Raw genomic sequence first — 25562 nt, forward strand, 5'->3', positions numbered from 1 at the left:
ATCTTCCTTCAACCACCTGCTCCTTTTCCTCTGGGCCAGCCTGTCCATCCCACCTTACACATCAGCTTTTCTCCTCTTTCAAATCCTGTTTTGTGCAGGATCCTGCCATTTCCACTGACCACTCCAAAGTAGCTGCAGTCTGGCCAGTCCAAAGTCCTTACTATCCTAGACCAGAGTTCCCCATCTCTCTGCCCATGACCTCCAGGTTTGCATGCTGTATCCCTCAGACCCTCATCTGAAAAGATGTTGACTCAATTTTACATGCAGTATTAAGAGTTATGAGATGCACATTACACTGCTGCTGCAATTACACAATGGCATTATTTTCTGAGCCTGTGTAAGCAGCTTTATGGCAGTCAAACTTTAGTTATAGTTTTAGCCCTTTTAAAGATGGCATGCCTGTATGAGAAATATAACTACTCGGAGAAGTGTGTCTGGTAGGCCTCTTTTAGGCCTACCTAAAGGTGAGTTTACTGAGGCAAAGGGCACATTTCTGATGGCATATCAAGGTGTATGTTTTAGTGTTGCTGTAATATTTGTAAAAAAAAAAAAAAAAAAAAAAACAAACATGACTGATGCAGATGACAGGATGACTATGGGCTATTGTTTTTGGTTAGTGGGGTTGACTCAGTCTGGTAACCCACACTTAAGACCACGTGAGGGATTAAATGCTACAGAGTAATCTGAAGTTGGTTAACTGGCTTAACTTGTCTTATTGGGCTTGCCTTGTGTTGAGTTATATTTCCAAGAAGACATGCAGTCCATACTTCTGACTGACTGGGTCACATGACAAAGTCAAAATACCTAATAAACGCATACCTGAGGCAGTTAAATTAGATACACTGACCCAAAACCACAGACTATGTGTAGCAGCCACTTCGTCAATCTACCGCCCAAGATGTAGTTGTGGCGAGAAAATAAAATTTAATTAGTGGCCCATTTAATTAGTCCAGATATGGGACATAAATTTTTAATATTCGCATGTTGTCTTAATGGTGTCTTCCCACCGCTCAGCCACTCGAGGCCGTGGCTCGCAATGATTTTAGAGCTTTCCTCCAGTGCCTAACAGCGCCTCTCAGCTGCTCTAAAATCACTGTAAAGCGCTGCGTCGAGTGGCTATTGCTTAATGTTGGACTTGCCTCCTATAAACAACACCCTCTCCAGCTAAACAACCTCTGCTGTCACACGCAAGCGTGAAATCTGACGTGATGCTCTTGCCACCGTCCCATTCAGTCGTTTGTTGGGATCCTCCCTACAGACAGTCGTGCGTGTGCGCTGTTACCGACACAACGGGATTGTCAGAGCAATATTTCAAGAGGAACGACCAATTAACAGAAAGAAATCAATAGGTAACGTGATCTGGATTGATTTCCTGCGGCAATGTAAAGATGGCGAGAGTACTCCACAACTTGCTGTTATTTATGATCAGACTTGCGCTGAAAATCAGAGTTTTGGGGTATTGGTCATTGATATACGGTTATTGTGCACTTTGCACCATCGTAGCCCTGCTGAAACTTTGGTGGAACATCATTTTAAGGCCGACAGCAACCTTCCAATGGGGGATTCGTGAAACTCCCCCGGCTTGTCTGAATGACACGTCCTTGGGAACCCACTGTTATGTTAGGATAAAGGTAAGACACACAGGCACTTGGACGTGTTAGGTGTCTAGTCTTGCGAGGAAATAGCCCATTGTGTGTGTGTGAGTGTGTGTATGCTAGGATGCGGGCTGTGAAATGCTACAACACCTTCCTTGCCGTGCATGTGGCGTCGTGAAAGACAAATAGGCCTGGTCTTTTGAGTAAATCATGAGGCGTCTGTTCATTTTGAGACATTTTCAGTGAAAACACGGCTTGTACGGCCGGCGCTCAGGTGGTGCTGAAAGAACAGCTCCCCCGTTTCACGTTTCATCATGCAGAATATCAGCAGCCGTACCGCTAGAGTGAAGCCAAAGTAACAAGCACTGTGTTAAAGATTATGTAATTAAACACCAAAGGTATGCGTGATGGAAGAAATATATATATATATATATATATATATATATATATATATATATATATATATATATATATATTACAGTGTTGTACTAATGACAATAAATCAAATGCTTTATTTGTTGAACATGTGAATATGTTATTTCATTTGGGGATTGTACAGATGCATATGAAACTAAGACATATGACTTTATAGAAGTAAGAGTTGACTCAAGCTCAGTTGTCTTTGCTGGCAATATAGTGAGACCCTTATAAATCTATCTATCTATCTATTATATATATAGATATAGATATATTATATATATATATATATAATAGATAGATCGATAGATAGATAGATAGATAGATAGATAGATAGATATACTGTGCTTCTCATGCTATACTGACTCTCAGATGTCCCTTGATGCAGAATAAAATGACACAAAAAAATGATCCCTCTGCTGCTGCTTTAAGATAGTGCGATTAGTATTATATTGTCATGTTGTAAACTTCTTCATGAGTCTTTGTCATTCATGAATGTTGACTTATATTGTGTTCACTTAGTTGTCTTGGATAAGAGTGTCAACTTGATGTTTAATAAATACCTTATGTACATTCCCCCAGGAGTCTGGCCTTAGGTTTCACTATGTTGCTGCTGGAGAGAGAGGAAAGCCGCTCATGCTGTTTTTACATGGCTTCCCAGAGTTCTGGTAGGTCAAAGGGGAGGAGGGGGGACTTGACAGTAGCAGCTCTCCTGCACTCAGCAGCAAGCAGCCAGAGGAAAAATATGTGCATGGGCCAGTGCTTGGCATTTTTGTTACACTTGCTGTTTTCCTGATAATTCTTTCAGATGTCCTTGATTAAGAGGACTGGTGTGGCTCTAAAGTTTCACAAGTGTTATTGAAATCTCTATGGCAAGGTTTCTGGGCTGCAAAAACAGCATACATTGCAATCAGGACTCTTCATTCTCAAAGACTTCAGTTCTACGTTAGACTTGATATGCCGTTGGGCGAACAACTCCAAATCATTCAACATCTCTTTCTCTTGATATGAAATGAAAAATGGTGTTGAGCACAGTCCCTGGATTGGAGCCAAAGATGCTGTCAAGAGCTGTACGCCTGTCCATATCTGTGACATATCATCAGTGGTACAAGGGGATAGAGATTAATTAATGGTAGTGGGGGTCATTTCTGCTTCACTTCACCATATTCTTCACAGGAATGATGAACTCCACTGTGCTGTAAAAAGAGACGTTTACACAGGGCTCTAGCACTTAAGTCGTTCTCAGAATGCCCTCATGGAAATGAGAAGGAAGAAAGTGTGTGTGTGTTTGTGTGTCTAGAAGGAGAACGGAGGGGTTCGAGGGGATTTCTTTATTTTAAACCTCATCTATATTCTAAGATCTGAGGTTTCAGTGTGAGGCTCTTATCCTGACTCATCAGAATCACAGTCAGGCCTCTGCATCTTTTACTTCTCTTAGCTTAGAGGAGGAGGGGGGGATTTCAGTCCTGATGAGGAGCCTCTATAGCAGACAAGATCTTCAATTAAGGAGTCATCCCAGTCCACATGATGAGTGGGTGGATTAGAATCTAAAACAGCTTCTATTATACAGAAGTGACCTTCACTCAGCTGGAAAGGAAAGTGAATGCTTAAAAAAAAAAAAAAAAAAAAAAAAAAAAAAGTTCTGTGAAGTTGCACAGTAACTGCCTCAAATCCAAACAGTATATGAAAAGAGCTAAAGAGCTTGGTTTAACTCTTCTCTGGCAGATTTGCTATCCTTTGTCTAATTCAAGTACAACCTTTTGAATCTGCTGAATTGACAGGGACATCTGTCTTGCTGACAGACAATGGTCGTGTCAGCTCGAAACTACATTAATCCTGAAGAAACTTACATTTCTAGCTTGTATGGATCACATCTGCTACATATATAACATAAAACAACAACACTATATTCCAAAAAATCAGCTTCTCAACAGCTGACGAAAAACTGATTGATTGTGTTTTTGACATTTTCAGTGGTTTGCCTTTCTTCTTGTCAGGCAAGATCAACCTGTGAGCTACAATGCCAAGTATCAATTATGTAAAACAGCCACAATGTTTTTGCAGAACAGTGACATCATGAGGTAAACAGTTGTGGTCTAACTGTTGTAGGGTGAGCAGCATCGGTGCATATGGACATGGAAAGCAAAATAGATCATGCTCAATTAAGGCTACAGTAGAGTTAAGGAATGGGATGTGTTCAACTAACAGGCCAGTCTGATACAATCAAAAAGGAGGTTGCACACTATCCGAAGTCCATCAAAAATTTCCTTTTAATCCAGAAATTACTGGAAGAAACTGGATTAAAAGCACATTTTGATGGATTTAGGTGTGCAAAATCCTTTTTTAGTCTATTGGCATATTACGTGGATGTCCATATAATAGTAAGTCTATTTGTTTGCAACTGTTTGTCTGCCTCAGGTTCTCCTGGCGCTACCAACTACGTGAGTTTAAGAGTGAATTCCGTGTGGTGGCCATTGACATGCGGGGCTATGGCGAGTCTGACTTGCCCCTCTCCACTGAAAGTTACCGCTTTGATTACCTGGTTACTGACATCAAGGACATTGTGGAGTACTTAGGTAAGGGAGCACAGGAGTGTCACTGCTGTGTCACTCCTCGTGTCCAAAGAGTAACTCCCAGGAGACGACTCTCCTTTGACGGTGTCTTGAGTCAAAAATAAACTTGTTTATCATTCTTATGCTGTGGACAGCCTGCAGGCCTGCAGCATGGCATGACAAACTTCCTGTGACTCATGCTTACTGAACATGGGACGTTGTGCAGATACAGAGCCCCAGCCGGCTGACTGCATACTCACACCAACAGGAAGCTTTCAATCAGACCAGGAGGGGGAATCTGCACACACCAGCCAGCATGTTCAGTTTTGGAAATGATTTTAGTGTTCTTTACATCAAAGATAATTTGATGAATGTCTCAGTACTGGAAAAAAATGCTCATAATAAAGATGCTGTAAATGCAAACTTCAGCAGATACTAGACAATGTGCAGGAGCTTTTCATTTTTTATTTGTTGACCTGTGGTCTTCCCCTTTTCACCTGTCATTTTGTATTCAGGTGTGCAAAAGCTTTTCTGTTTTACTAGTTGTTTCACTAACACAGTAAGATTTAAAATGGACATATTTGTATTTTACAATATAATCTTGAGTAAGACTACAAAAATTCTGTGTTCTACAAACTTAACCCAAGTCCAACCTAGGAGTACCCTAAAGAAAATATTCTTGTGTGGCTTTTAGAGACATTCCTCATATTAAAAATATCATTCTCTGAGAGCAGCATTATAATATGTAGTAGCTTTATACATTTATGCACTTTGTACTGTTTATTTAATGAGCTAATAACAAAGTATAATTGCTATACAAATTATTCAATTAGAGATGCAGTGATAGTGGGATGTTGTTGTTGATCATATGATAACTCTGATTTCTCTTAAGTGTGCATGTTAAGTAACGTTACCTTCCCAGCCATTTTTGGTAGCATCTTCCATGCAAGCACTGAAAAGCTGCATTGGAAACAGGCAATCGAAGCCCTTTTCATTTTCCAACTGGTCCCCAGGCTTAGCTATTTGACAATCCCTCTCCAGCTACATGAAATATCTGTTTTGAGATGAGGCTTGCTGCAATGATTCATAGCAGTGGGTGTAAATGGTGCTGGACAGGTAAAGGAATTACTTTATTGGCAGTGGAAAGCTAATGTGATCAGCATCCCTCAGACAAATGCCTTGACCTTGATCTCCATTTCAGCTCATGTCAAGAATGACATTCATTGGATCGGTGTAAATGTCATATGAGGGAGGGAACCAGCAATAGACAATAGTGAGAACAGCAATAATTGTCATGCACTGACATGATGGTTTATAAACAATCTGTTAAGTGATGTGGCATTGATCCGAACAGATTTATATTTAGCTCTTATCACATGACTGTCAGATTGCTCCCTTCTACCACAATAACAGTGAGTGCTGTCATGTGTGCATCTCATTTTCTTCCAAGGGTACAACAGATGTTGCCTCGTTGGCCATGACTGGGGTGGGACTATAGCGTGGCTGTTTGCCATTCACTACCCAGAGATGGTGACAAAACTCATCGTCTTAAACTGTCCCCACCCTTCTGTGTTCACAGGTATGGTATCATGTTAAAGAAATGAACTCATCCTCAGACATGTTGTTTCTAATGTTGGTATGATTATCATATGGAAAACCAGTTTTCTGTGTACTAATTAGAGGAGCTCTGCTTTGGCTCTTGGGTTATTACCGTAATTATTATCATTAATTAGGAAGTATTATTACTTCAATTCTATGTTTGCATCCATCTGGTAAATCCTCTCTTTCCTTAAGGGGGAGATGAGGAGGTAATTACAGAGGGCTAATGCTTTAATGTGAAGCTGGAACAGCTGGTTTGACTGGTAGAGACAGATAGGCAAGTCCTTGAGACTTATCACATCCTCTGCCCCCAATGCCTGTTGTTAATGTACCATTTAACCTCTTCTCTTCTCTTCTCTTCTCTTCTCTTCTCTTCTCTTCTCTTCTCCTTTCTTCTCCTCTCCTCTCCTTTCCTCTCCAGATTATGCCCTGCGTCATCCCAGCCAGCTGCTGAAATCCAGTCATTTCTTTTTCTTCCAGCTGCCCCGCTTTCCAGAGCTCATGCTCTCCATCAATGATTTCAAGGTGGTCTGTTATGTGTGGGCTTAAGCGAATTCAAGGTCAAGGTTGTGTGTGTGCATGTGTGTGTGTGTTTGTTTGCAGACATGTGTGCATGCATCCATGTCCATATGCATGTGCATTGGTCTATACTGAATGTTTTTGTAATGTCAGTCTATTTTTAGGGTTTCCATCTTTATGTGATGGCAATGAAATAGGTTACTAGTAGAATATGAAATGGTCTGCTGCTGCTGATGGAAATGTGCACAGTGAAATTATTAACAAATTGACAAATCATGCTGCAGTGGTCAAGGGTACTTACACCCCATGCAGTTTGCACCGCATGCAATAATTTGCCATGTTATTGGAAATTCGGGTGGTAACCATTCAGGTTTTATTTCTCCTCAGCTGTATTATTCTAAATGTCTACATGAAACAGGCCACTCAAATTTATTTTATCATTTATGATAAAGAAAACAAAGGCAAAAAGCACTATCTATGATTTTAGTATTTTTAGTCTTACTTAATATTTGATTCCCAACGATATAAAACTGCCTTTTTTTATTATATTTAAATTGTTTTTCATCATAATCAATGTGATCTTGAAGTAATTAGTACAGTCTTTTTTGAAGTTCTTAAAATTCTAATTGAACTAAATCATGAACAATCAAATGGCCAGTCCTATGCAGTATTTTAAATGTCTGCCAACTAAATGTGTGCACTGTATTGTTTCATATGTCTGAGGGTATTTGGGAGTACTTATGTGTGATGTAGTAGAGCCAGCAGGGTGACAGAGTGCGAAAGCCCTGACTGAAGTCAAGATCAGCTTGCATGAGTTATGATTATGCCATTTTAAGCACCTTTGACCCGTATTATTATGACAGTGACATGAACTCCCTTGTCTATGAATGTCTTCCTAATAAAATCCTACAAGTCACACAGTCTCACCCAGTGTATCCTGCTATCTCTGCTGCAGGCTCTGAAGGGCTTATTCACTAGTCGCAGCACAGGGATTGGGAGAAAAGGCCGATGGCTCACCGCAGAGGACCTGGAGGCCTATCTTTATGCCCTCTCACAGCCAGGTGCTCTGACAGGAGCACTCAACTATTACAGGAATGTCTTCAGGTGAGAAATTGTTTGCTCAAAAAAAAAAAAAGGAATACTGTAGTCAACAGTAGTTCCTGGAATAGATACGTTGCTGCACTGGGAGTTCGAGGCCACTAAACTAGCTGTTGTCACCATACTTTTGGAAACTTTTCTGTCACTCACACTGCTTGGTTTATGAGCTATTGTATGATGTGATAATTATAACTAGCATAATATAATAATATTGAAAGTGATAAGTCACATTAAGTGAATATGGTGTGCAAATGTTTTATATTGACCCTTTTAATACATGCGCATTGTACTCCGAATTGTAATCAGAATCATTTATTAATGACCACTTGACCGAGGTTGGTGGAATTTGCTTTTAGCACAGCATGGTTAGAAGCTCAATACAATAATGTCAGTAACATCAAACATCAGGAGACATCAATATCACATTAGACAAGATCAGTGGCCCAGCAGACGCTATACACAGAACGTGACATGACAAAGTTCACACACCGTATTTACAGAATAGCCCAGGAGGTTTAGGTGCCGAGGTTTAGGTTACATTTATTGGAGTTAGTGAGCAGTTTTCAGAGTCTTTATTGCAGTGGGGAAAAAACTTTTAAAATGAAACAATTTGGTGGGCAGGGACCTGTAGCGCCTCCCAGAGGTCATCAGCTGGAAGAGGTGGTGAGCACGGAGTCACATCAACATATAAACGAAAGCAATTGTTGTTTTTCTCTCCTGGCCATTCAGTGGAACTGACTATGACTGCATTCACCCTTTGCAAATTTTACTTAGTAGCGCCCTCTAGTGTGTGCACCATTATAAGGCCAGAATGCATGGCTTCCTGCAAAGGCCACAGTGCTGAGAAAAAATAATATATTTTAATGAACCTTGATCGCTACATGTTGAGTAAAGAATTATCGACACAATCAAACCACACACGGAAATCCAGTCCATGTGTTTTCATATGTGAACTCAACATGCATGGCTGAGCTCACCATCTGCTCCCTCCTTAAGCAATGAGCTATCTCAGAATAGCTTTTTTTCTGCTTATGTAAAAGGAATATCAGTGACCCATTCCCAACTAGTCCCTCCACAAGCACTCTACATACCTAGGCTATACGGACACAACATAAAATGCACATTCTTTTTTAAAGGAACAGTTCACCCGAAATATAGAAAAACTTACTCCTGGTGTAGGGGATGATGTTTCCAGTAAGTCAGGATCCTTTGGGTCTCCTGGCACCCCAATACATTTGAGCTGGATGGACATTCTTTTGTGGAGCTCACCATGTGAAACACTCAAATGACAATAACAACTCTCTCCTAAAAACAGTCACACAGATTCCTTGAATAATCCACTTTCCTCTGAGCAAAGCATTCCATTGGGAACTTTTTCCAGCCATACAACATCAGCAAACTTTGCCTATCTATCCCCAAATGACTGTGAGTTAGAGGTGGATAGCTACAAATTGAATGCCTTAATCCAAAATGGATAGATTGTATGAGGCAAGTGTGATTTTTTAAAATTATTTTGGGTGAACTGTTCCTTTAAAAGCTCATTAAAACATTGAGATTTTGACTGTGCAAAGTGATGTATGTCATTTTCTTCCCCATAGCTCCCTGCCCCTCAGTCAAAATTATGTCAGGTCTCCAGTTCTGCTGATGTGGGGTGAGAGGGATGCATTCCTGGAGCAGGAGATGGCCGAAGCATGCCGCCTGTACATCAGGAATCACTTCCGTCTCAACATCATATCTGGGGCGAGCCACTGGCTGCAGCAAGATCAGCCGGACATCGTCAACACCCTCATATGGACCTTCCTCAAGGAGGGAGAGGGACGCAAAAGCTACAGGAACTGAATCTCCAACGAGGCCTCCTTCTGCCCTCTTTCCCCTCCCACTTGCCACACCTGGAAGCCTGGAATATGCCTGTGACACCAACCGACATAATGATAATGCAATCATTCTTTAAATCTTACACATTTCAGATATTTTTTTAAAGATGTCAGCAGTACAGGAAAGAACAAAAGCACACGTCATGGGAGAGGACACTGAATAGTACGTTTGACACATATTCAAGATGTTTTTTGCACATAACATCAGCCTTAAAATTTGCTGGTTACAACATTACAAATGTGTGGCAAAATCTCCTTGTGAGTTGTATTGTGTGGTGCCTTTTAACTTTCGAGTTTTGCAGTGTAAAGAAGCACCATATCCTGAGAGATTGGGATGTGGCGTTATCTGCTATACTTGTATGTTTCACTGGATCACTCCACTCTACTTTGGGCACAGTCCTCTGGGAGCCCCATTCTCCTACTCCCTTTATCAGGTAGTGTTGTCTAAAGGATTTTTTCTTTTTTGTATTTTTTTCCTCAGCGATATTTGCTCAAACATAGAGAATGTTGTTATCTTGATCTTCCTGTATAGAGAATCAGTGATGGTTGACTATTGTACTCTTTTTGTATCTCTTCCTACACACTGCATTTTGAAATTCACTGAGCCAGGTCAACACCATTTGATTTTATAAATAAAGTAAGTTAGTGTGAATCTTTAGGGGTACACCGCTCTTTCAAATTGCTGTGACTTATTAAACTGATAATAGCGAGGATGCTTGCAGGTGATACATGCTCTTGGCTCACTGCCTCAGGACAGGCTGCCTCTCTGAGTCTTTCACACTAAGGAGAACTGCCAGGTAAACTGCAGTTTTGCTTTTTATTCGGCTCATATTGTCAAGGTGTTTATTTCTGAGGATGAGTCAGGGAAGACGAGCTGGTTGGGACCACATTGCTGCCATTCCCCGAAAGCCAGGCGCACGCTTATCAGTCTGAGGCTGTAAAATACCAAAACAAAGAATGGTGTGGAACAACATGGAGGTGACTATGCATTATGTCTACCCATCAGCAGGCACAGTCTTACATAAACAGGTTTTAGTGCTGTGCCAGCAGCACACCCACCTACACGACATATTGTGCTGAGCCTCAGTGAGGAAAAAGGCCAGGCACTACAGGCCCAGTGTGAACAGCACTCCGGCAGTGCAGGATCATTATTTTATGTGTTTTAAACTGGTAAAAACCTCTTTTAAATGAGACAATTAGAGGATGATTTTCCCACATTTTTTTTTTTTTTAATATTTGTCAGATAATCCAAATCGGAAATGCCTCAAACCCAGAAGACTATAGGCTCACTCCAGAAAGCTCCTCTATAGGTGCGTTTGGTAAAACAAACCCATTTTCAGTATTAATATGTTTGACTATTCTGGGATTTGATTCCATCACGCCTCAGGATGTGGCGAGGCTTTTATTAAATCTTAACTCAAAATAAGTGAATCTTTCTCCAGTCACTAAATTTGTTTATCAAATTCAGAAGACGTTAGTTCCTTTGTGGTTGTAGTTGTAGGCTAATGTATATTCAAATATTTACGGTGAGTATTTCCACTGACGTTATTGAAGCGGAGTTAAGATGAAGGAGCAGACAATGTCATCACTGCCTGTTAGGAGGGAAGGGCGCAGCCGGCTTGCTCTGCTGCCTTCAGGGCTACCGGAAATATTAATTATTATAGTTGACGTTACAATCATGGCATGGTATGAGAGTAAACTCCAAATGCAAGTTGGAGTACACATGAAAGACCTGAGAAAAAACGAAACGTAAAAGGTAGGACTGGTCAAAAATACTGCTATAATTTCTCAAACAATCAGGCTGTGGTGAAGTACTACCAGGCATATTTACTTATTGTAATACAATGTTGTTAAATAAGTGATTAAAAGCAAACATTTGTTCAGCATCAGGAAATTTAAAGAGCTGTGTTAAACTTTATATTAACAATGCAGTTGCAGCTTTGTCACACGTTTTGCTTTGAAATATCTATACCATCCCGAATGCAAAGCCTTAAGTTGCTCTGTTTCTTCACGTTTGTGTTCCTTTTCTAGAAAACCTGTGACTGTTCTTCACTGTATTTAGGAAGAAGCTTTGTGACGGAGTGTAAAGTTACTAGCCTTAAGTAATATTTTTTAATTTGTTTTAACTTAATACGTAGCGTGTTTGAGTGCACACAAAGTAGTGGTTGGAGGTCGGAGCTTAGGTGGTGTACTTGAATGCAGCACTCGAAGTCACGCAGCCCGACATTGGCACTGCGCATGTGCAGTACACCAACGGCTGTAGCGAGCTGTCTCGTCCTGAACTTTTTACGTTGGCTCCTCGCGGGTGGCGAGCAGCGTGCTGTGTGCGGTGATGTCAACAACATAGCAACGGCGGCGGACAGCGGCTCAGCCTGTCATTTAATTTAGCTGCTCGGCTGAACCGTATCCGTTTACTTTACCGCAAACTGGTCAAAACTTAGCCAGCAGTTATCGGCCTGTAATTAACTGACGCGGGTTTATTTGTATCCCCAGGCACTCAGAGCGGGTTTAAGAAGATAACTAGCCTACGTTAGCTAGCGCTAGCCTGCCTGCAACCGCACATCAGAGGAAAATGAGAGTGACTGGCTCACATCGGCTTCAGTGCGATTGTGTTGGGTAGAACAATAGTTACCTGATAGTAGTTTTCAGTACTGTGTGTGGGTGGGTGTGGATGTGTAAGAGAGAGTGAGCGTGCGTGTATGTGTGTGTGTGTGTGTGTGTGTGTGTGTGTGTGTGTGTGTGTGTGTGTGTGTGTGTGTGTGTGTGTGTGTGTGCGCGAGGGCGAGCGTGCGTGTGTGTTTCATGTTTTATTTAGGAGGTTGTGATATGAACTTCAAAACTGGGACAAACTGTTTCTGCATGGTAATATTATATTATCTTTTTTAGTATTGTTTTGTTTTGTTTTTTTTATTATACTATTATTTATCATATTGTGTAATACCTTCTTTCCCTAGCAAACTAATGGACTGCTCATGGAGCTGGAATCTGCTTGATTCAAAGGCTGATCCTGTCTGTCTTATCTGTCTCAGAGAGCAAAATAAACAATGATCAACGCAGAGGCTGCAAGAGAATTCCAGGCCAAAGAGCGAAAATACAAAGACCAACTTAAAAGATGCTTATCGCATGCATTGTCAGCAGACCTTAACAGGTAAAGCATGTCACACATGCACACTTTATATTTTACACCACAGGACTGTTTCTTGTCACATGTTCAATCCCATGTCTTTGCACAATTGCTACAACACATCAGTGCCAAAGTTTCCCCACATTAACTGGTGACATTGAAACAGGGTTGTAAAGATCTGATGTGATCAAATGGAAAGAAGTTCTCTTCATTCGTAATCTTGCCAAGGCCATCTTTAGCATTCTTTACATGCTAATTTGTTATTTATTTTTGCTTGATCCATAGTCCTCTCTCTGTCACTTCATTATTCTGTATACATAAGTTGTGAACTAACTGTCACTGCTGCACACCCAAGTCTGACCTATATTATTTGCTGGACATGAACCAAGATGTTAATCAAAGTTGGTAGATCAAATTTAATTAGTTTGCTGTTGCTATTATACTAAACCAAGTTTAGCCTAATGTCTCTGTGCTTGTGTAAAAACTGGTTACTCACACCTCTTAAATACAAATCTATCATAGTCAGAGTTCTATGTTTTTGCTATGTATAGAAAATCACAGACCAGTCCAAAATGAACAAAGAATGAACAAAAAATCAAAATAGAAGTAGATAAAGCAGTTTATCACAAAATAACTCCAGGATTGGTTCAGACATCACATATTTATGTTCTAGTCCAGGGGTCAGCGTTTTTTAAGCCAAGGACCCCCAAACTGATCGAGTGATGGAGCAGGGACCCTCTTCAATATATATTGTATAAAATTGTGTTTTATATTAAACTGGGCCTATGTATAAATGTACCTTGTTATTGTGCATTCAGTACTAAGCAATTCAAATAATGCACAGGTTTATTTATTCAAGTTTTTATTTTAAATGGTTACAAAAGGTAAAGTGGAAACAAAAATAAGTGATGGCCTATTAGTGCCACTGCCATGAATAAACATATGTGTAACATGCATAACATGCATGTAAGCCACATGTCGCTGAATGTGTGCATTGCTGACTGAAAGATTACGTATTTTGTTTCCATTTATCCATTCGCTATAATATGTTGGATTCATGTTAAGACTTTTAAATTTGTGGGGGAAAAATCGGGTACAAAATATATATATATACATATTTATATATATATATTGTCTAATCAGCCAAAAATTTCACCACCCCCCTGCAGTACCTCTGCGGACCCCCTGTTGAAGACCTCTGCTCTTGTCCATAACAGTTTAAGAATATTCAAAAAGTTAGTTTAAGACTTGGATTGTCGGACTTAGAATGTAAAACTTGACAAATTTGCAGTGCTGCATTATATTTCAGTGATGATTGGCAAGTGACAGCATCACTTATAACATGTCTACCTTGCTCACGAGATTTTGAGTGTTGCAAGTGGTTAGAGTCGGCTGGAATGTGACTTTACTTGTGCAGGTGACCCTGTTATCATCCAGTGCCTGAGGGTTACAGAAATGGACACCGCACCAGCATTTGAACTCATACAGCCCAGTTGGCTGTAAGCCGGCAGATTTCTGGGTCACCCAGTTCAGTCATTGCAATGGGAGTTAATGATGGTGAAGAAGAAATGGACTGCCTCAGGACTGTGCTGGTGCTCCTCTGAAGTACAGAATTAGGCCATCAGATTAATCTTTGAATCTCACAACTCTTGGAAGTTAGTTTAAGATGTCATATCAAAGCCTTCCGTTATTGTTTGCTTTGTTTTCTTCGTTGACATTAGCAACACACTGAGTAGCTCTACTGTTGCTCCCTGTGAGCTTGCCTTCACTGGTAGTTTGTTTTCCTCTCCAATATGTTCAGTGGACAGTTAATGTAAATCAGTATTTTTCTGAACATGTAGTTCCTCTAAAATCTTTAAATACCAGTAATGCTGCTCTGTTTTCATCACCTTCAAACTACTCCAAACAGCTGTAGTCAGATCTATGTCAAGGCAGTTTGTCATCTGCCATTAATGCTTGGTACAGACTGGTTCACAAATTTCCTCCACCAACTGTACCACACCCCACAGAAATTACATAAATTCAAACCTGAATTGTCAGATATGCGTTTCAGATGTGGTAGAGGTTGGCTCCTATTTGCACTGTACATGGCTTTGTACAAAGGTGAGACCCGTTTACTGGGGAATTTTGTGGTTGTCATACTCCCAATTAAGTTTTTGGAAATTGCTATGTGTCTCCAGGAAATGCATAGCAGTGACGTGGAAATCTGATTCCCCTCTTCTCACTGGTAGATGGTCTTTGGAAATGAACAGCTGTATTCCTTTTGAAAAGATCACATATACTGTTAGAAAAAGATACAACACTTTTCTGAAAATTTGGCAACCTTGTCTAGTGTATATAGATGCATCAATGATGCCATTACAGGAATGAGATTATTTCTGGTTAAGCAGCAGGCCTCATTTAAGTATGCAGCACTGCATTTGTGACGTGTCTCTGTGTTTCACTCTTGCACTGACTTTTTTTCTCCCCCTCTTTATTTGAGTTTATATTGGGGGGATCTTGTTGTTTTGTATTTTGCATGGTTGTTAATATGAAAATGGGAAAATAAAATATTCCAACTTTCTCCATACTGACATCTTGTTCTGTGTTTCACCAGGTTGCTGCAGGAGGAGCTGGAGGTTGATGTTTGTCTGTCCGCTGGGTCCAGTACACTGTGGGCCCACAGGGCCATACTTTTGGCCAGAGCTCCACACCTCCTTGAAGGGACTCACAATGACCCCAAAGTCATCCATCTGTCTGGTTATGAAATCACAGAGCTTAAAGATTTCATCAGGTAGGCATTAGGCTTACAGGCCCACACACACTCAACTGTGTTGCAGTGCATACTGTGTGCCCTGATGAAGACCTTATTGGTCAAAGAACATTCGCTCACAGCCGTGTTAATAAAAGCTTATAATCCTCTACCTTTGCTCTCCTCTTGCTTCAGAGTGCTTTGGTAAGGAATACTGTGGCTTAGTGTAATACTGTTTTCACTACATGAGACTTCATTCCTCTCTGCTTGAGCTCCTGGTTATATCTTCTGTTATTACTGTAAATGTGCCAGAGTTAGTCAGAGGCTAGTTTTCATCTGTAGTCCCTGGTCAGGTATTGCATTGGCTCTCTCAAAGTTAATAGAAGAAGAGGTGATTTTAATAAAAAGAAAAGGACAACAGAGGAAAGGATACAGGTCATGGCAGAACATGGATGCAATGATATGCATACATCAGCTAAAATAAATGTAAAAGCAGATAGCATGCATCTGAAAGGAAAGCGTTACAGTGTTCAAAACAACAGCCATTTCCCAAAGCAACGGCATATAAGCTTACAACAGCATATAATAATGGTATATAGTACCAAGACACATTCAACACAATGCCATTAGGCACATATAGCAAACATTCTAATTTAGACCGTATAGCAGATGACACATACAAAAACCTGAATCATAGAAAACAAGCAGCATAGTCTCTGGAGTTCATAGCAGCAGATGACATGAAGCACATGTGACATAAATTAGTGCCTATAACCTCAATGACATATCCAGAAGCATGAGGCTAACAGTAGCTTAAAATAATAATGGAAAGTTTGCACTGGTATTGTAGGAACAAGGACAATCTGACAAACTGACATTTATAAGGTGGCAGCAGAATAAAACATCCAGTAACTCTACACCAGATTTCAGGTAGAGGGCATAAGAGACAACCTTTTGGCTTTATGTCTTGGTGTTGCAGTTTCAATGGTGTCCTGACAGAGGGCGCCAAATATGACATGTTTTATCTGCAGGACTGGCTGATACATGGGTGTGTGGTGTAGGTTTCAAGTGGGATTATAAATGCTATAGCTGTTAAATAATAAATTGCACATTGCATTTTCACTTTAATGTTTATACAGACAGTTCTCAGATTGCATGAGTGTTTATAAGCATTTAAGATTGCACTGTAGCAGTTGCCAAGTTTTACATCAAGGCGCTGCTGCTGCATTCTCTTGGAACACACCAGCCTTTGATCCAGTGAATTTGTGCATGCTCATTAGCAATTTATAATCAGCACCGGAGGAAAGAACTGTCCTTGTGTGACTGCAGTACCATGGAGTCGGCCTGCGTAAGAGAGTTTTCTGTTTAATATGCTGCAGTGCAGTTCCTCGCAGACTGAGTGACACACTACAGGTTAGAATAGGCTGTTTCAGGTAGGTAGAGTTTCAGGCTCTGCCTGTCTGACAGCACCTGTATAGGTCTTGTGGAAGATCAGCTGAGGCTAACATACAGGACACAGGGTCTGCTCCTGTTTGGTTTGCATCTGCAATATTAGTTGTGTGGGACTGCAGAAGTTTCAGACATAGACAGTCATACCCTGTCGTTGGATATTTTTACTTTTGGAAGAAAAAAACAATTTGGGTGGCAGAAAATCTATTTGGGCGGGCTGCCCATATAAACTATATGTATGGGAAACACCAATTATGTTCCTCTCACAGTGTCACACATACTTGAATAGATCAAACAGTTAATGGTACGCACATTTTAGACTGTACAGTATTAGCTGATACCATATAACAGGCTGATAACAGCCTTTAACAATAAGTATTACCATATATTCGATTGCTAATTCACCAGTAAAATTAGCACATAAATTCAATGAAACTTGAAACTACCCTACATTGTCTAAAAAGGTTTTAACTTTTAATCAATTGACATTTTTGAATCAAAGAAAATAAGCTTTTGTAAGCATTTGCATTGATGCAGTTCAATAGTGATTTAGTTCATTTAGTCAAAAATATGTCATTGGTCTAACACAAATTTCATGAGTTGAATAGTCACTGGCTGGATCCCTCAGCAGTTGCTGAGTCTATAACCTGCGTTGGGAGGTAATGTGTTATTTTGTACAGTGTCAGAGTACTTGTATTTTGTTTTTCTGTGGTAATTATGCATTTAAGTTATTAAAATTAGAATGCCATTACTTTTATTTTTCTCTTGTACTGTTTGAGTTTTCAAAGAGCAATTGTTAAATAACTGAAATTCCAGAAGCATCTTGTGCATTGTGTGCAATTTGTTGCTAAATGAAAAAATTAATCAAAGTATACTTGATGTAAATAAGATTAACAAATAGTTTGGCATTTCATTTTAAAGCAATGGTTGACAGCATACCTGGCAGCATAAGCCATATTGCTGCTGTATGTTTTTGAAGTGGGTAGTATGAAAATACTCCTGTAAAATAGAATAACTTTTTAATGTAGAGTAACTAGTCATTTTTTAAGGTACTGTAAATAACTAATTACTATAAAAGTAACTTTCCCCAACACTGTGTACCATGTCTCCACTGTGGTCCAACAGTAAAATTTTTAATTATTGCACAGTACACTTGAATTTGACCTTTAGCAGTAATACCATTTGGACACCCATTTAGTTCCAAAATATTACATATGTCACACTTTGCAAGTTCAGCCCTGGAAAATTAGAAAATCCTACACTGTTGAGGTTCTGGCTTCAAGGCGCTCTGACTCTGTCATTAAAGATCATCATTTGAATAGGCTGTTAAAGGCCCTGCTTTAATTAACCTTTAGAGTCTCACCCCTGCAGGCGGGTGTACACAGCAGACCAGAGCATGTGCTCGGCTGGAATAATCCCAGACATTGAGGGCTCAGTGCCAGCAAGTAAACCGTCTGTCCGCGACCCAGCAGACCTTCATAGATCCACTGACTCAGGTAAACAGATCAACGCTCTTTTCATTATAGGGTTAGTCTAGGTTGTCTTACCCTCCAGCTGCACCTACCCCACCCTTACCTCAACTCGTGTTGTCTCACCCTTAATCCCCTTAAGAGCTAATCACATTTGGATTCTAGTCATTACTGCTCGTTTCAGTATCATTGTGCTGTGGGCAGTGCACGATTCAGCGTGCTTCATCTTTTCAACTTTTTCAGAAACAGATGATATTTTAATTTCTACCTTTTTATGTATGCACACTCATGCATACACACACACTGAACAACCTTTCCTTTCATCATTCTCTCCCCTATTCCCCTCTCAACTTTTATCTAGATGCTGTTGCTCTGGAGCCAGCCTCTGGCCTTGGTGCAGACTTGTTGGATCTGTACCAGAGGGGAGAGCAGTGTGACATCAAAATCCAAGTGGGGGAGCAAGTCTTCCCCTGCCACAGGTACAATAAGTTTTTGTGTCCTCCCAACCCTCCTTATTGATCCCTGCTCTTCTCAAACACAAAATCGCAATCTGTTTTTTTTTTTTTTTTTCCCTTTTAAAATATCTTAAGAGGTTTAATGCATGGCTAGGGAATATTCTCTTTACTTCTTTACACCTACCTTTTCACTATTTAAACCTCCTACAGCACATTTAGAGATCCCACGTCTTCTATTGACTAATAGCAGTGTACAACATCACCCGTTACTGTGGATGGTCATTCAGTGATGCAGAGGTGGTAGTAGTTTCTGGTAACCATGGAGACTGGTTTCTCTGAGCTTGGGCCCAAGGGAGCAGCTAGCCAGCCAGCCAGCCAGCCAGCCAGCCAGTCAGTCAGTGAAAGCTTGTCAGATAAAAGCTGAGCAGCTCTTTTTTCACTGATTTGTATGGTATTTCTGTGTTAGCTGCTGCAGCTCTCGACCCAAGTGTTAACAAAGAGATCTCCAGTCATCACATCCTGTACCTACATGACCAGAGAAGAGATTTTACTGCTCAAGCATGCTGCCACACACAGTCTTAAAATGTCAAGCTTTCCTAGCTAGACATAAAAAATAAATACTTCTCTTCATGGGGAGCTACTCCAGTCTAAGCCACATTGCGTTACTTGAGAATAAAACATTGGATCTACAATTAGTTTGCTAACAGTCATAATCAAGTCATATCTTGTGTGCCTTCACTGTCTCTTGCCTAAGAAGATACAAAAGTTTGTGCATCAGGTTACGAAAGAGAAAAGGTAGGTTAATATTAAGGCTAACGTTAATTGATGCAACTTGCATACAGTTAACGGAACAGCACCAGCATTGCATTGTATGCAATTCTGGCCAAAGGGTCAGTCATGCAACTTTAGGCCATGTTTGTAATTTCATTTTCAGTGGTTGCGGTTACAAGTTTAGTAATGTTCAGTTACATTAATTTGAGAAGATAAATACAAAGCCTTATTAACATATATTAATATTTGGGCAGATAAATCGTTAACTTATAACCGCGGGTAGGAAAAAACTTCCAGAATCCAAAGTTTCCACTTTGGGCAATGGCTGTTATACACTACTCACAAAAAGTTAGGGATATTTGGCTTTTGGGTGAAATTTATGGAAAATGTAAAATGTTCACGCTACGGTGATATTATATCATGAAAGTAGGGCATTTAAGTAGAAGCATACACTGGTGATTTCCTCTAGGGTTGTCCCGATCCGATCATGTGATCAGAAATCGGGGCCGATCACATGACTGAAGACTCGATCGGGACTCGGACGTTATGTCCCGATCAGGTATCGGATAAATAATATATATACATATGTATATTTATTGTTATTAATTAATTATTAATTATTAATTATTAATTAATCACATTTCAATATATGGGCTATTAGTGATAAAAAAAATAAATGAGAATAAAATACCAACGTTTACAGGCCGGGTCTGTCTGTGACAGACACCACTGACCAGCGCATGCGCGGAACACGACAGCACGCAGCAGTTTGTTTTGAAGCTGAGGCGCGTGATATCAGAGAAACTCTAATACAGTAGACGGGCTCTGGTGATATGCTGCTACTATCACGGACGGAATCGCGGAATTAGCCAAATAAAACGGAAACCGACTCCAAAAGGCAGATAAACTTTCCAGCTACAGCGGTGCACTGACATAGATTGTGAAACAAAGCGAAGAGGTGCCACTCAGCTGTATTTTCGCTGGCTAAAAGCAGCACACTGGCTTAGCTTGTCTATTCAGAGAAGAGGTATCAGTTTGGCTTATTTTTCGATCTATGTTATCACATGCATACTACTGCTCATTCATTGGTAGCTGAATTGTTAGGTCTGTTTGATAAGCAATTTACATTGTTAAAACAAATAATAATTTAACATATTGTTACAGCAAAAAGTACTCAACCCTCAGGTGAAATAATTACTGATACATCCTCCTATCATTTTTGTTCAATCATTAATAACATATCATTTCCTGGTTTTATAGAAGTATCGGATCGGGACTCGGTATCGGCAGATACTCAAAATCAAATGACTCGGACTCGGACTCGGGGGCAAAAAAACATGATCGGGACATCCCTAATTTCCTCATCTCAAACAATTTCTTGAAACAAAAGCCAACAACAGTGGTGGATATACCACAACAAAAAATGTCAGTGTCAATAACTTGTCATCTGCCCTTGAGCAATTACAGCGAGAACGACGTCTCATGCTGTTCACAAGTCGACTTATTGTCTGCTGAGGCATGGCATCCCACTCTTCTTGAAGGGCGGCCCTCAGGACATTGAGGTTCTGGGGTACAGAGCTCCGAGCCTCTACACGGCGACTCAGCTGATCCCAGAGGTTTTCTATGGGATTCAGGTCTGAGAAAGTGCAGGACACTCCATTTGAGGTACCCCAGTCTCCAGCAGCCGTTCCCTAATGATACGACCTCGATGAGCTGGAGCATCAAACACCTGATGTGAATTTTGCCGTTAAACTCCTTGTTAGAGAACAGCAACTTGTGCAAAAAGTACTGAAACATTGAACAGTTGGACATGTGCATTCAAAAGTTTACAGAAGGTCACATTAAGTTCACCTGTAAAGGTTAGAATGCATTTTAGGTTCATCCTGAAATTTCACCCGAAAGCCGAATATCCCTAACTTTTTGTGAGTAGTGTATGTTGAAGTTCATGATTTTGTCTGTCATCTGACATCCGGTCAGTCTATAATACTGCTAGCTTACTTACACAACACAAACTGCCCAGTGGAGAGCTCTAACACAGCAACAGATGTTGTCTGTAGTTTAGTTAGTGTAAGATGTTAACCCTCCTATTATGTTTGGGGTCAGTTTGACCCCAGCCAATGTTTAACGTCTCTAAATAAATGATTAACATCATTTTTTTGCTTCATATTTAATGAGTTTTCCTAATGTAATGGGTACTATCAGGTAAACATGAAATCCATATGATCATATGTTTTCAATGTCCTGTACACACTTTGTAACACATCGGTTATAAATAACAAAAATATGTACTTAGAAATAATATAAAGCCATTAAAACACCAAAATTTGTATTTCTTCCAATTTCCAATTTTAGGTAAATCGGTGAGATTTTATGGTGATTTGCATATTTTAAATTGACCCCAAACATAAAAGATGTTCGTAAATTTGAACATAACAGGACGGTTAAAGAGACAGTAATACAATCATATAATGAATGGTGTTGCTGAAAAAAAGACATCTTGCCAAGATCAGCTGCATTACACATTAACGGCCCCACTGGTGTCAGTATTTTATTAACCTGTAGGCTAGAAGAATAAGAGTCCTGAGTACATATGCACTTTCTTAAGCAGTCATTGACACTGCAAAGTTACAGAGAAAGGGTCGATACGACCAAAACCCAAATGAATTGGAAACAGTGTTTGTCTGTCAAAATAACATACTCAATAGACAGTTTGAGGGGACTGGGAGAAAAACAGCAGCAAGTTTAGGTAAAAGTTAAAAAACACACATACACAGTTTGGCAAAACCATGACAACTTTGAATGAAAACAGCAACAGATCAAATGAATAAGACCAACTGTCACAGAATTGTGTGTTATTTTGAGCTTCGCTCAATAGGATACAGTGTTTATAGTTGCATGTTATAAATTAAATTTTTAGTGTCGCTATGTCACCGAACCCACATGGAGCATTCCAAATGATGATGCAAACCCAGTTAATGATTTTCATTGAATGGAATACTAAAAACTCAGTTGCATGGAGCCTAGTTGCATGAAAAATTTTCACATGTAACATCAGCCTAAGGTGTGAGATTGGCTATAGGGCCATGAGAGAATTACATGGTTGCTCTGACTGAGTTTTTGTGAACCCTTTCTATTTTTGTTGAGGCTCTTTATTGTATATGGTTAATATGCTTGAAGCACCTCAGTGTGAGTGCATTCTTTTTAGAGACCATAGACAATAAATTCTTTATAGGCTATATAATAAACAATCTTTTGTTGTTGTTTCTTTTGGTTTTTAGTTTCTTTACTTATCACTTCAAAGCCACTGCAGTAGACACAGGCCTGCCAGATGATATGTGAAATATTAAAATGGTGGGTGGAACTGACACGCAACTGCCTGCTTTTGTGGGTTTCTAGGGCGATTCTGTGTGCAAGATCTCAGTACTTCCGAGCCATGCTGAGTGGGAGTTGGATTGAGAGCTCCAGACAGTGCATCACTCTGCAAGGGTAAGACTGGGCAAGGTCAGGCAGCAGTGCGGCCCAGCAAGTCAGTGGGTCAATAATACACCTCCTCTCTGGGCTTACAATTCCACATTTCTTTACTGAACAATACATCTGAAGTCTTCCTGTGCTGCATTAATTATTCATGCCTTGGAGCAGAGGTGGCTATGTATGGGGTTTCACTCACATTGCCATGTCTCTACACCAACTCCTCATACCCAAACAGACTCACAGCTACCCACAGGCAGTGGAATACATGACTCAATCAGATTTCCAAACACCAAGGTTGCACTATCTCCTCTTTGAGGTACATAAATGTCTTCTGATCCACTGCCTGCTGAAGACTCCCCCTCCCCACCCCCCAGCCTGCAGAGACAAGTGAGCCCTATTTTTCCTCTGGGGAAAGACATGCCACTCGCCTCAGCATTACTGATTTGAGAGTAACAAGGGAAGACGTGACTGTCAGAATGAAGGACAACTGTGTTGATGTGTTGGGGAAATCTGCAAAGTGGCCCTCAGGCTGCAGTCACATGGACTGGTGCTGCTCTGTTGGAGCACTTGGTTGCATTTGATCACCAGATTTGCATAGGCTGATTGCAATATTCAATTCCTGTGCAGATCTGTGATTAAAAATTTATGCACAGGCTGCGAACTGGGACAATTCCATATGTTTACAATTTTAATCAAAAGCCTAAACTTATTGAATGTGTGATTACACTTTTTGTAAATAATTTGTTTTAACCTGATATTTTCAGCTTAGGTCCAGAGGAAATGGAGATCCTGCTTCAATTTATGTATGGGGCAATAATGGACCTGCCCTCTAGGAGCAGTGCCAGGTACTGTGTGTGAACAATCTGTGTCCACATTTAGAGCACAGGCCTGCAAAATAAACTGACCTGTACTTGGCATTGTGTGTCCCACAGTCAGGTGGTGCTGGCAGCAGACATGTTGGGTCTGGAGAGGCTCAAGGATGTAGTAGAGATGGTTCTGACCCGAGACTACTGCCGATTCTTCCCCAAGGTTAGTTAATACACAAGGGAAGTTACTGAACACCTTAATGATGGAGTTATTATCTTTGGCATAGACCTATTACCTTCCAGTGTCAACCAGTCCTTTAAGTTTTTTATGTGCAGTGTTTCCACTCTTTCAGATATTTTGGTGGATATCAGACTGGTTTTGCATAGTTTTTTTCCTTCCGTCCTAGACTACTGTGTAAATGATAAAGCAATATCTGGAATACAGATGTTGGCAGCTGAAAACAAGGAGCAGATACCTGCTCTCTTTGTCTCTTTTTGCTTTACATTTGCTTGTTGTGTACCTGGTTTATGTGTTTTCTAATATCCTGCTGTGTTTCCCTTCTGTGAACAAGTCAGATTTCACTCCCACCATATCGTGCAATACAACATACATCTTACACCCTTCAGAGAATCAGAGTCTGGAATTGCAATGTGTAAATATAAACTCCTGTTGCGTATTTTCTTCTTATTTGTTAGCAGCCTGCTGATGGGGTTCAGAGGACAATTCTTGAGTGCCTGTCCCTCACCCACGCCCTGGGTCTTCAGAACCTCCATATATTGTGTATGAGGTGAGTGTTAGACCACAACATTGAATGGGCAAGTTTAATTAAGTTCCTTACTGTTTGAAGAGTTCAGTTAAAATGATACTGCAATGATACACCTTAGAACCAGCATTTTTTTGTTTTTGCTTTGTTTTTGTCTGAACTAACTGTTAAACGCAAATATTGCATTATAGTGTGATTTTGACAGATCTCCACAGTTTGACCATAACCCTTAGCAACCCTCACAAATGTGAAGGTCAAAATATTCAGTATGATTTTAACACAGAAGAGTCCAAACAAAAGCGCTGGAACTCAAGCTCATGATTGCAACATTTTGCTTTGACTTTCAATTTTTGTCAGTGCTGTCACCCCTCCTGAGCAAAAACAGATAATACTCCTTTTTTTATTATTTTTTTGGTCTTTCACATGATCTTCTGCACAATCAAGCATATTGCATGCTCAAAACAAAGGAGCTGTGGGCAGCAGAATAATCTGGAGGACAATTATATGCTGAGCCTATTCATTTCAAGATCTTTCACAGATTTTCATCTTTTGCCTCTCCCTTTCTTTGTCTTTAATTTGTGCTTCTCTCTTTAGCTATACAGTATATTGTTGCTACATTCCAAATAAGGGTGAGCATCTAGCCAGTTTCATCTTGCTAGATAAAACACTCTTGTGGGTTCAAATCCAATTGACAACCTATATTACATCTTTGTTCTGACCCATCTTTACTGTCTCTCTCCACTGCAGAGAATCTGACAAAGCAAAAGTGTTTTAAAAGCACACAAATGCATGCACATAGTGTATTTTTCTATTTTCTTAGCTCCCCTGTAGCCACTAGATTCAAACTGTCTAGTTATGCTGTTGCACG

General features: G+C 40.2%; 2 protein-coding genes across 4 annotated transcripts in view; both read left to right on the forward strand.

Annotated features, from left to right (window-relative positions):
• The first annotated feature begins 1223 nt into the window (after positions 1 to 1223).
• On the forward strand, positions 1224 to 10263 carry ephx4 (epoxide hydrolase 4). The gene is made up of 7 exons (XM_030049896.1): positions 1224 to 1631; positions 2595 to 2680; positions 4431 to 4588; positions 6015 to 6143; positions 6585 to 6688; positions 7638 to 7786; positions 9379 to 10263. Exons 1-7 carry the CDS (start codon positions 1389 to 1391, stop codon positions 9617 to 9619), a joined length of 1110 nt encoding a protein of 369 aa, XP_029905756.1. The 5' UTR covers positions 1224 to 1388; the 3' UTR covers positions 9620 to 10263.
• Positions 10264 to 11974: 1711 nt separating this feature from the next.
• The window catches only part of btbd8 (BTB domain containing 8), a 30506-nt gene continuing 16918 nt past the window's right edge, over positions 11975 to 25562 (forward strand). The window contains exons 1-9 of one of the 3 annotated variants that reach the window (XM_030050142.1): positions 11975 to 12270; positions 12684 to 12802; positions 15375 to 15551; positions 18330 to 18454; positions 18789 to 18906; positions 23050 to 23139; positions 23889 to 23969; positions 24057 to 24153; positions 24627 to 24718. In XM_030050142.1, the coding sequence (XP_029906002.1) occupies positions 12699 to 12802; positions 15375 to 15551; positions 18330 to 18454; positions 18789 to 18906; positions 23050 to 23139; positions 23889 to 23969; positions 24057 to 24153; positions 24627 to 24718 (884 nt within the window). In that variant the 5' untranslated portion in view covers positions 11975 to 12270; positions 12684 to 12698. Of the gene's footprint in view, positions 12271 to 12394; positions 12803 to 15374; positions 15552 to 18329; positions 18455 to 18788; positions 18907 to 23049; positions 23140 to 23888; positions 23970 to 24056; positions 24154 to 24626; positions 24719 to 25562 lie in introns of those variants that run through there. The other 2 variants (XM_030050141.1, XM_030050143.1) reach the window with 2 other exon arrangements.

Source organism: Myripristis murdjan, chromosome 4, assembly GCF_902150065.1.
Source record: "Myripristis murdjan chromosome 4, fMyrMur1.1, whole genome shotgun sequence".
Lineage (NCBI taxonomy): Eukaryota > Metazoa > Chordata > Actinopteri > Holocentriformes > Holocentridae > Myripristis > Myripristis murdjan.

Bases quoted from the DNA above. Each gene is read 5' to 3' on its own strand.
- ephx4 (XM_030049896.1), top strand. From the start codon at position 1,389: ATGGCGAGAGTACTCCACAACTTGCTGTTATTTATGATCAGACTTGCG. The intron at 2,681-4,430 runs GTAGGTCAAAGG...TGTCTGCCTCAG, and splicing joins CATGGCTTCCCAGAGTTCTG to GTTCTCCTGGCGCTACCAAC. The intron at 6,144-6,584 runs GTATGGTATCAT...TTTCCTCTCCAG, and splicing joins CCACCCTTCTGTGTTCACAG to ATTATGCCCTGCGTCATCCC.